Source organism: Balaenoptera acutorostrata, chromosome 5 (genome assembly GCF_949987535.1).
Source record: "Balaenoptera acutorostrata chromosome 5, mBalAcu1.1, whole genome shotgun sequence".
Taxonomy (NCBI): Eukaryota; Metazoa; Chordata; class Mammalia; order Artiodactyla; family Balaenopteridae; genus Balaenoptera; species Balaenoptera acutorostrata.
This window is the reverse complement of record NC_080068.1, coordinates 35,726,278-35,738,347: the sequence shown is the minus strand read 5'-3', so window position 1 is coordinate 35,738,347 and position 12,070 is coordinate 35,726,278. Positions and strand designations below refer to the sequence as shown.

At 38.1% G+C, this 12,070-nt stretch overlaps 1 protein-coding gene across 10 annotated transcripts in view; it reads right to left on the bottom strand.

Annotated features, from left to right (window-relative positions):
- TMEM131L (transmembrane 131 like) overlaps window positions 1-12,070 on the bottom strand; it is a 169,256-nt gene that overhangs the window by 55,362 nt on the left and 101,824 nt on the right. For all 10 annotated transcript variants that reach the window (XM_057546826.1, XM_057546829.1, XM_057546830.1 and 7 more), the window contains 7 exons: window positions 10,463-10,521; window positions 10,047-10,155; window positions 8,329-8,419; window positions 7,662-7,815; window positions 6,932-7,102; window positions 5,552-5,621; window positions 4,348-4,465 (listed from right to left, as the gene is read on the bottom strand). In XM_057546826.1, coding sequence (XP_057402809.1) covers window positions 4,348-4,465; window positions 5,552-5,621; window positions 6,932-7,102; window positions 7,662-7,815; window positions 8,329-8,419; window positions 10,047-10,155; window positions 10,463-10,521 — 772 coding nt within the window. The remainder of the gene's footprint in view (window positions 1-4,347; window positions 4,466-5,551; window positions 5,622-6,931; window positions 7,103-7,661; window positions 7,816-8,328; window positions 8,420-10,046; window positions 10,156-10,462; window positions 10,522-12,070) is intronic.

Sequence of the window (12,070 nt, the reverse complement as noted above, 5' to 3'; positions counted from 1 at the left end):
AGATGAAAAAAAAAATTAATTACATGGGACTGAGTGAACTGATGAGGATGAGTATAATTTTTGTGACTTTCTGTCTGAATTAAAAAAAAAAAATCCCACAAGGACTCAGAGGCAAAGAATATACAAATCAATTTTCACTGCAAAGTAAAGGAGCTGTGTCAGTGGAGGATTACTGGACTGAATGTCAATATTATGACATAGTATGAGTGTGTTTCATGTTTAGTAATTGCAATTATTGTTGCTTTTGTTGTGGTCATCCATGTACAATGCTTGGTGTCAGTCTATTTATCTCTTGTAAAAATAAAATACAGTGTGTGTGTGTGTGTGTGTGTGGAAAAAAAAAAAAAAACTCCTGGCATTGGGCAACTCGAGTGGTTGACAGCCTTCTCTTCTGCTTGCTGAAGTTCATGTGGATCTTTCTATCATAAATAACAAAACATTGAAACTGTTTTTGAGGCGAAAAGAAGATGCACCAAATTTTTTAGCAATGCTTTCTTCAGATAAAAATGTTTTTTTCTTTTTAAAAAAAAAAAAAAAAAAAACACAATGACCCAAAACCTGTGAGATGCAGCAAAAGCAGTTCTAAGAGGGAAGTTTATAGCAATACAATCCTACCTCAAGAAATAAGAAAAATCTCAAACAACCTAAACTTACACCTAAAGCAATTAGAGAAAGAACCAAAAAAACCCAAAGTTAGCAGAAGGAAAGAAATCATAACAATCAGATCAAAAATAAATGAAAAAGAAATGAAGGAAATGATAGCAAAGATCAATAAAACTAAAAGCTGGTTCTTTGAGAGGATAAACAAAATTGATAAACCATTATTAGCCAGACTCATCAAGAAAAAAAGGGAAAAGATTCAATTCAACAGAACTAGAAATGAAAGAGGAGAAGGAACAACTGATTCTGCAGAAATACAAAGGATCATGAGAAATTACTACAAGCAACTATATGCCAATAAAATGGGCAACCTGGAAGAAATGGACAAATTCTTAGAAAAGCACAACCTTCTGAGACTGAACCAGGAAGAAATAGAAAATATAAACAGATGAATCACAGTCACTGAAATTGAAACTGTGATTAAACATCTTCCAACAAACAAAAGCCCAAGACCAGACGGCTTCACAGGCAAATTCTAGCAAACATTTAGAGAAGAGCTAATAACACCTATCCTCTCAAACTCTTCCAAAACATAGCAGAGGGAGGAACACCCCAAACTCATTCTACGAGGCCACCATCACCCTGATACCAAAACCAGACAAAGATGTAACGAAAAAAGAAAACTACAGGCCAATATCACTGATGAACACAGATGCAAAAATCCTCAACAAAATACTAGCAAACAGAATCCAACACCACATGAAAAGGATCATACACCATGATCAAGTGGGGTTTATGCCAGGAATGCAAGGATTCTTCAATATACGCAAATCAATCAATGAGATACACCAAATTAAGAAACTGAAGGATAAAAACTATATGATAATCTCAATAGATGCAGAAAAAGCTTTTGACAAAATGCAACACCCATTTATGATAAAAACTCTACAGAAAGTAGGCATAGAGGGAACCTACTTCAACATAATGAAGGTCATAGTTGACAAACCCACAGCCAACATTGTTCTCAGTGGTGAAAAACTGAAACCATTTCCTCTAAGATCAGGAACAAGACAAGGTTGTCTACTCTCACCGCTATTATTCAACATAGTCTTGGAAGTTTTAGCCACAGCAATCAGAGAAAAAAAAGAAATAAAAGGAATCCAAATCTGAAAAGAAGTAAAACTGTCACTGTCTACAGATGACATGATACTATACTACAGAATCCTGAAGATGCTACCAGAAAACTACTAGAGCTACTCAATGAATATGGTAAAGTAGCAGGATACAAAATTAATGCACAGAAATTTCTTGCATTCCTACAGAGCAATGATGAAAAATCTGAAAAAGAAATTAAGGAAACACTCCCATTTACCTCTGCAACAAAAAGAATAAAATACCTAGGAATAAACCTACCTAAGGAGACAAAAGACCTGTATGCAGAAAACTATAAGACACTGATGAAAGAAATTAAAGATGATACAAACAGATGGAGAGATATACCATGTTCCTGGACTGGAAGAATCAACACTGTGAAAATGACTATACTACCCAAAGCAATCTACAGATTCAGTGCAATCCTTATCAAACTACCAATGGCATTTTTCACAGAACTAGAACAAAAAAATTCACAGTTCATATGGAAACCCAAAAGACCCCAAAGAGCCAAAGCAATCTTGAGCAAGAAAAACGGAGGTGGAGGAATCAGGCTCCCTGACTTCAGACTATATTACAAAGCTACAGTAATTAAGACAGTATAGAACTGGCACAGAAATAGAATTATAGACCAATGGAACAGGATAGAAAGCCCAGAGATAAACCCACACGCATATGGTCACCTTATCTTTGATAAAGGAGGCAAGAATATACAATGGAGGAAAGACAGCCTCTTCAGTAAGTGGTGTTGGGAAAACATGTAAAAGAATGAAATTAGAACACTCCCTAACACCATACACAAAAATAAACTCAAAATGGATTAAAGACCTAAATGTAAGGCCAGACAGTATAAAACCCTTAGAGGAAAACATAGGCAGAACACTCTATGACATAAATCACAGCAAGATCCTTTTTGACCCACCTCCTAGAGAAATGGAAATAAAAACAAAAATAAACAAATGGGACCTAATGAAACTTAAAAGCTTTTGCACAGCAAAGGAAACCATAAACAAGACGAAAAGACAACCCTCAGAATGGGAGAAAATATTTGCAAACGAAGCAACTGACAAAGGATTAATCTCTAAAATATACAAGGAGCTCATGCAGCTCAATACCAAAAAAACAAACAACCCAATCCAAAAATGGGCAGAACACCTAAATAGACATTTCTCCAAAGAAGATATACAGATTGCCAACAAACACATGAAAGGATGCTCAACATCACTAATCATTAGAGAAATGCAAATCAAAACTACAATGAGGTATCACCTCACACCAGTCAGAATGGCCATCATCAAAAAATCTAGAAACAATAAATGCTGGAGAGGGTGTGGAGAAAAGGGAACCCTCCTGCACTGTTGGTGGGAATGTAAATTGATACAGCCACTATGGAGAAGAGTATGAAGGTTCCTTCAAAAACTAAAAATAGAACTACCCTATGACCCAGCAATCCCACTACTGGGCATATACCCTGAGAAAACCGTAATTCAAAAAGACACATGCACCCCAATGTTCATTGCAGCACTATTTACAATAGCCAGGACATGGAAGCAACCTGAGTATCCATTGACAGATGAATGGATAAAGAAGATGTGGCGCATATATACAATGGAATATGACTCAGCCATAAAAAGAAATGAAATTGAGTTATTTGTAGTGAGGTGGATGGACCTAGAGTCTGTCATACAGAGTGAAGTTAAGTCAGAAAGAGAAAAACAAATACCATATGCTAACACATATATATGGAATCTAAAAAAAAAAAAAAAAAGATTCTGAAGAACCTAGGGGTAGGACAGAAATAAAGACACAGACAAAGAGAATGGATTTGAGGACACGGGGAGGGAGAAGAGTAAGCTGGGACGAAGTGAGAGAGTGGCATTGCCATATACATATCACCAAAGGTAAAACAGATATCTAGTAGGAAGCAGCCGCATAGCACAGGGAGATCAGCTTGGTGCTTTGTGACCACTTAGAGGGGTGGGAGGGAGATGCAAGAGGGAGGGGATATGGGGATATACGTATACATTTAGCTGATTCATTTTGTTATATGGCAGAAACTAACACAACACTGTAAAGCAATTATACTCCAATAAAGATGTTTAAAAAAAAAAAGGAAAAAGAAAAAGACAGCTATAATGGATATTTTGGGGTCAACTAGGGAAATGTGAATCTGGACTGTATATCAGCTCATATAATTGCATCAGTGTTAAGTTTGTTGGGTATGTAATGGCAGTGTAGTTATATGTAGGAGAATGTTATCCTTCGAAAAGAAAGTCTTTCCTAATATAGTACTGAGGGTTGAAGTATCATGATGTCTACAGCTTACTTTCAAATGACTCAGCAGAAAGAAAATGTGTGTATGTGCACAGATACAGACGTAGAGAGAGAGAAAAAAGCAAAAGTGGTAAAATGTAAACAACTAGTGAGTCTAGATTGGGAATATTTGAATATTTACCATACTATACTTTTCAAATCTTGAGGTTTGAAATTTGACAAAATAAAAGGCTAGATATTAAAAATTCAGTGTTGAAATTTCAATAAAGTATTATGTCACAGTGTCTCCCCAGTGCTGAACAAAGAGAGGTGAAAACATACTTGCAGACGTCACCATTTTTTAACTTCTTCCATCTTTCATACAGTGTATTTGCAAGTTCGGAATCCACATCCCAGGTAGACCAATCCAGAGAAAGGCTCCCTTCCCAGTTAGGATTTTCTACAAGTTAGATCAGATGTACTATTTAGATGTATGGAAAACACAATTCACTTAGTAAATAATGCCAAGGGCTGAGGGTTAAAACTTCTCAAACTGAGAGGACGGTAAAGTGATCAATGACCCCCTGTCCTCGGATTGCTTTACTAAAAGTCCCTCTAACTCAATGGCAAATGATATATCAAATCAAAGAAACATGTATAAAACAAAACTAAATCGAATTATGTGAAGGTAATAACATAAAAGACACATGGCTCATGAATACAGTCTGAAACAAGTTAAAAATCATACTCGGACCATGTTTAACAGCTTTACACCTAAAAGGCTAAACTGCTTCCACATAAGTGCTAGTCATCATCTAAGCCGGGTTACTAGGCAGAATGCTGATGGGCAAACAGCAAGCCTCAGAAGAGAGCCCAGAGCAGGGCTCAATCTAGAGAAGGTGCATGTTTACATTTGCAAGCTGGTCTCCGGCTCACCTTGCCCTCCCTACTTATCTGTTCTGTCTTGTCTGTGCTAAAGAGCATTATCAGGGTGGAAAAGTGGGAATCTCCCAAAGGAAATCTCTGTGCTATAACACTGTCCTTAGATTACATATTTTAATAAGTCAAAAAGCAGGAAGAAAACCAGGAACAGCTTTCTCTATCAACACCCTGGCCTTCAGCCTCAGGCAACAACTAGCGCTCCCTATACGATGTTTATGCTCCTGTACTAGAGTCTTCAAACACAATTCCAAATTATTTTTTTACTAACTTCTAGTCAGCCCTTTTATAAAAGAACCAGAATCTTCCAATTGTTCCTGGCAACAAGGTTGCTATGATGATCAAATAACGTGTCTGAAGAAAATCCCTTACAAAAGTACAGGCTAAGACTTAAGGGGGCTTTAATTACACAAGCACTCGGATGTTTCTGGAGGATTCTTAACAATTTCAAGTCGTTCTGTTAATGATCATGCTCTTAAAGAACAGAATATGATGCAATGACGTTAATAGGACTAATTATTCCATCTACAAATACGAATTTTTCTCACTACTTCCCACCCCACCCCAAACTAGAGTTCTACAGAAAGCCTAAGGGCAAAATACTTACCCGCTTTTGATTTTCCCATGAAATAATGCATGCCACAATGTGCTATCACTTCAAAACCCAGACTCCCTTCCTAGATTGAAAAGTAATATATGAATAACTTACAACACAACACTAAACACAAAAATCCTAATGCACTCAAATGCGTAGCAGACGTTGGCCTCCACCTCAGCGAACTTCCCTTTGACCAGAAGCCAAACTGCTAGAAAGAGGTTTCTTGGCTTCCTTTCTCCTTGAATGAGAGCTCTAACTGTCTATCACAGGCAGGGTCACTACAGTGGATTCTGTGCAATAATCAATGCCCACAGTGACACCCCTTGGGCCTGACAGACACCAAGCTGCCTTCTGAATTCAAGATTAAATTAGTCTCAGGACATTCTTAGTAGGGTTTTTAACAAACTGTACTCTAATCCATAGTAACTCCTAAACTACTCAGGACATTTAAATGAATGTCGCACTTCCTAGGCTCAGCAAGCACAGACCTGCTGCTTCCACACAGTCCTGCATCCTGCCTGCTCCCTCCCAGTCACGCTTCCGGTATGCATCCCTTGATGGGAAAAGGAAATTTCTAAGAAACCTCCCCTGCTCAAAATATGGATGAATGAAATTAACCTTACATTTTGTTTAGCGTAAGTTTAGAAGCCCTATCTTTAAGCTTTTAGCTAAACATGAGGCACTTCTATCTATGAAACACCAACGCTAATAAGTGAGAAAAATCATAAAGATGGTTGCATGAATGTCTCATAGTGAAAAATTAGAACCCAGCATTATACAGAAGAGCTTGGATCAAAAAGAAGCAATAACAGTAACTAAATGAAAAGAAAGAAACATTAAGAAAAAATGAGACATGTTTAAGATAAGATCTAAATTAAATACAATATACCCAGATTTTAGAAAGCATTTTCTTAATTGTGAACCCTTTCAGGCTTTAGATTTGGCCCGCTAAGGAAATTCAAGGATTATGAGCAGCTGAGAGTCAGTTACCAGAGGTCTAAATAAAACATTTAACGATTTAGTTTATTTGAAGTCATTGCAAGTATGTACTAAAAGCTCAACTGTGTTTGCTACAGCAAGCACATATTCCTTGCTCCATACATTTTGGAAATAAGTGAAAATGAGATCTATCGACCTATAATGCCTTATTTCATTTGAAAATTACCTCATATCACTTTATGAGAAATAGAAACTCTTTTCAAATAAAGATTTCTGTATCTGAACAATTTATCATCTAAGATTGGCCTGGTAATATCCTTCAATTTCTTAGGCAGCCTTAAGAAACATGAGCTCAACTCAGTCAATAAAGTCCAAGCACCGTAAGATAAGTTAATAAAAAGAAATAATTATTACAAAAATTATAACACATATGTACTGTGTAAACAATACCTTGGTCGGCGCCAAGTAAATCTGTAGAGGTACTGCAAAAACAGCACCTATGTTTGTAGTCAAAAATACACGGGTGAATAGATTTATGGCAAAGTCTTTAACGGCAAGTTTCAAAGAAAATATTTTCCAACAGCCTGGAGGTAGAAATAAAGGGCCAGTGAAATTCAGAATCTAAAAAGAAAAGAAGTAAGAGAAATTACTTTCCTAACTAACGCTAATTATGATTAAAATCATTATAATGTGTGATACACTGAAGTTTTTCTATACTTCGAGAAATACAATTTTACTCAGTTATTTCCAGGTCAAATATTGAAATATTTTCATGTAAATGATAGGTTTCACTTAATATTTAGCATACAACTGTTTTTAAATTTCACAAAAGTAATCTTGAAATGTTCATAGGCAGTATTTTACAAAAACCCAGTATTGTATCATGAACCAGGCTTCTTTTTACTAAATATAAACTTTTTAGAATAAATTATAATTTATAATATTTTTAAATAACGGTAACAGCAAATATCTCTAAAAGATGTACCCTGGTTCCTTTGAGCTCCTTGAACAATAGTTTGAAAAAAATAAAGAGAGCCTAAATGTAATTCTGAAAACGTTAAAAGAAACACACTTGCTTTAAAATTCATAAGTGAAAGATTTTGTAAATATCAGTTTCATAGTATTTGACTTTAAACAAAGCGTAAAATAGGATAAACTTGGATAAAAATACCATGTGTACCTTTAAAACACGCTTGGTCTCCTTGGAAACAAACACATCATTCAATACAACACCACGGTCAAAACGGTTGAGGTACCACATTGACCAAAGCCCCGATGTGTTCTCATGAGTCTCTATGTGAAACTGGGTTGCAGAAGAGTCCATTCGAAAATACCTGTGAACACAGGACACGCATGCCATCAGCCCTGTGTGTACAACAGCTGTTAGCATGCGAATGAGCCTCTAACTGCAAAAATGGTAGCTGCATAAAATGTCAGAGAACAAATGTAAGTGCTGGCAAGGACCAGACAAACTGCCTTCTTCAACCTTCCTGCCCACGAGTGGAGCATATGAAGGCCAGAGGGTGCAATGGGGCCAGGACCAGGATGGCTCACAGAGGCCACCAGGCAAAACCAGGACCCGAATTTAACTCAGAAACTGTGCAGGAGTACTTCTCCCTTCTCCCACATGTGGCCGCCTGGCCTGGATCTGATCCACGAACTCCGTCATTCAGCTTCTTCCCTCCCATCCTGCAAACCACCCTTTCACTTCCTACTAGCAGTGCTAATGTAGGGAAGGTAAGTCCAGAGAGAGAATCATGCAAGTCTCAGTTATATTTTTAAATCATCTCTAGATGGAGGGGGTGGAGGGGAACCACTCAATACCAGAGAAAGCAGAATTCACCCACCCTTGAGCCACAGGAGAGGAGAGGCACGCTTTTAGTGTCGGAGTGTTTTTTTTCTTCCTGTCTTCTCTCATCCCACTGTCACAGGATGGAGCTGTTTTGAGGTAGGAGGAAATAAATGTGAAGTATCAGTATCTTTTCTTTCATTATGCCCAAACGAAAACAAGATAAATGTTTTATTTGTAATGTTTTAGTTCCTTCACTCTTCTGGCTCCATTAAAATCCTTTCTTGAACACTATCTTTCCGTCTTCCTGGCTGGGTGCCCAGGAAGTTACCCAGAACGTGCTGTCTACCTACCCACCCCTCTTTCCTACAGCAACCTCTCATTTCTTCGTTGGTGGGGGGAGAAGAGAGTCAACGCTTTGTGGCTCTCCTTTTACAAAGATCTTAAGTAAGAGGCAAGTCCTTAGGTCTGCAGAGAAGACAAAAGTGAACAGTGAAGAGGCGTGTGTGGAGGTGTGAGTGAGAAAGGAGCAGCTCAACCTGAGAGTACGGAGGAGCTCACAGCCAAAGTGGGTCCGCGCTGCAAAACACTGCTGAGGTATCAAATCACTTTCAAGCATTCCTTGAACCATGGCAGAACATCAAAACACTGGTACTGAATTCTTGACTCTGATACTAATACCCAACTCTTTTTTTTCTTTTAGCTATATACATGGTTCCCCCCAAAATTCAAACAGTCACAAAAAGATGTGAAAATAGAAGTCTACCTTTCCCCCTGACTTCCCCATTACCTTAGACAAAGGAAACAACTGCCAGCAGACTCCCAAGCATCCTTCCAGGTGCTCTAACATATACAAATACACAGATACCCTTAGAAGAAGGACACTGCTGACACTGCACGCCCACGTACGCTCCGTATCACCTGCAGACGCCAGCCCCCCCGCCCCCAGAGATGAACTACAGTTCTCTGTCAGTGGAGGCTTATACTGTTCTGCTGCCGCAAACAATGCATATTCCTGTATTACAGTTTTGAACATCTAGGGTGTATCTCTAGATAACCTTCTAGAAGTAGAATTAAGGATCAGAGACCACATAGGCACATCTTCAATTTTCACAGAGATTGCCAATTTTCCCTCCCAAAAAGGCTGCATCAATTTATACCCATGTCAAAAATATAAGTGTTTTTTTTCTTCCTAATCATTACCAACACAGGATATTAACTGTCTGATCTGTCAGGATATTCTGTCTGATCTTCATAGATCTAAGTCATAAATTATATCTCACGTATTGCTTTAAGTTAACATTTCTTTCAACGTAAGTGAGGTGGGGCTTGTTTTCATATGTTTAAAATGCATTTCTTTACAGAAATCTTTTGAACTATAAGTAAGACCCTGAAGATAGGATTGGGTTTATACTCGCTAGACATTCTGCATCGATTTCTACACAAAGAAACAAACCTGGGGCAGCTCAACCTCTCTGTGAAAGCATTATGTCCGTCAGACTCATATACAACCTGGTCTTTCAAATCACCAACTGAATTACGATCTATAAACTCAAAATCCTGCACATGTGGCAGAATAAAAGCAGCATCACCATCACTTCTTCCATCATGCTACCTCTCATAACTGTTAAGTCTGTGGAATTGAAACTGAGCCCATTCACTTCCTAAAGCCTTGCCTACGCTGTAGTTGTGAGTCATTTCACAGAAAGAACTGCAGGCATAACAACTGGATAATGAAAATAAAAAGACAATCTCCAATATTTTTAAAATCTGTACCTTTGCAAGTAAAAGAGGCAATTTTTGTAAAGTTTGTTGTGGAAGTAGGTAGGAGTACTGGTTCAAACTGCAGAGACAGGGCATCTCTCTGTGAGAAATGATGTACATCCTGTAACAAAAAACAATCCACAGTACTGCTCTTAGCTGGAGAAGACTGATCCAGTTTGAATCAACCCTGTTAAAATGATTAAGTAGCTCAGACTGGCATACAGAACAACTGCTCAGCACACGTGTCTATAATGGTACGAAGGGGTGCTGACAACCTTCATCCAAATATGGGCTCGAGCAAGGGAGAATGGGCTTAAATGAAAGCAAAAGATAATAGAGACAAGTGTTTTCTCAAAAATCCTCATGTTCTGCAATTAAATACACACTTGTAAGTTTAAACTACACTTTACGAAAGTATTTACAATTACCTGTATCCATATAAGGCTGTTTCCTGAATGCAATATATACATATTCACTGCCGAATCATCTGTCCAAAAGAATCAGAGCAATGAGATTAAAAGAAAGGGCCATCTCATTCTCACACCTTAATATAGTAGTTAAAATATCACATTACATATTTCTATAAAAAAATGTAACTTACTTTTCAACACTAAAATTGAAGTGAGGAGCTATTTTCTGTTGATTAAGTCACAAGAAAAAGGACCTTGGCAAAAAGACTGACCTGTCAACACAGGCTCTCTAAATGATGAACTACCAGTAGAAAAAGTCTGAGTTTAGGGTCATAGTACTACTCCCCTGGATGAAACTAACCAACTGGACAGCTTCAAATAAAGTTAAGGTCTCCTATTGATTAGACAGCCCCTCATTTCCTTATTTGACAACCACACTGGGAAAAATAAAACCCTGGATCTCAAAATGCAGGCTTCCCTTTAATCCTCACCAACAGAAGTGCTCCCCATGGGACAGGAGTCTTCTCTACACTGATGTCTACCTGGCCATTCTGGGAATCACCAGAAACTATGAACCCAAGGACAGGAAAGCTCTCCTGCTGACCCATGTCTACTACAGTCAATTCTGAGGACTGGAAAGTAAACAATGTTTGACCAACAATTAAGACTGCCAATTTAAAACTATATTTTGGTACCATTTCTTTCTCTGAACGTGTATATGTGTGTACATACACACACACTCTCACTTACCAGAACTGTGTTGATAACCAATGGATAAGAGCAAACCCCACGTGATAAATCACATGGATCACATGTGTCTCCTACAAAATCTCTTAGAAACTTAAACTGATAAACTAGGTTATCTTTGGTTAAGTAGGACACACAATTTCAAAGATAAAGTTCATAGAAATGAACACTGAAACTCACACTACTCTTACTGATCAGGCATCCAGGAATAAGCAGCAGACAACCAACTATTAAAAATATAAACAGCATGATTTGGTCAACTGAGCTTCTGCAAATCAGTAAAACAGAAACAAGAGACACAAGACTTCAAATACTTCGTGAATATTTATATTCGATTGTCGTGCCCATTTAATTAGTTTACTATCTTCAGAACGCCAAGAAAAATTCTTCCCAGGGAAACACAGAATGGTTTGCCGTTGCCACTTAATTTATTTTTTATTTATTTATTTGTTTGTTTATTTATTTTGTTGCTGCACGCTGGCTTTCTCTTGTTGCGGTTAGTGGGGGCTACTCTTCATTGTGGTGCACAGGCTTCTCATTGCAGTGGCTTCTTTTGTTGCCGAGCATGGGCTCTAGGTGCGCAGGCTTCAGTAGGTGTGGCACGCACACTCAAGAGTTGTGGCACACAGGCTTAGTTGCTCCGCGGCATGTGGGATCTTCCTGGACCAGGGCTCAAACCCATGTCCCCTGCACTGGCAGGCAGATCCTTAACCAGTGCGCCACCAGGGAAGTCCGTTGCCACTTAATTTACCCCAAAATAATACAGCCTTACTAGCAGATGCAGATTGAAAACCAGTTACTACTGCACTGTGTTAATAATGAAAGCAAAGGCTCTCTGTCTTGGATTGCAATGATACGATCTATAAGTAAATGATATAG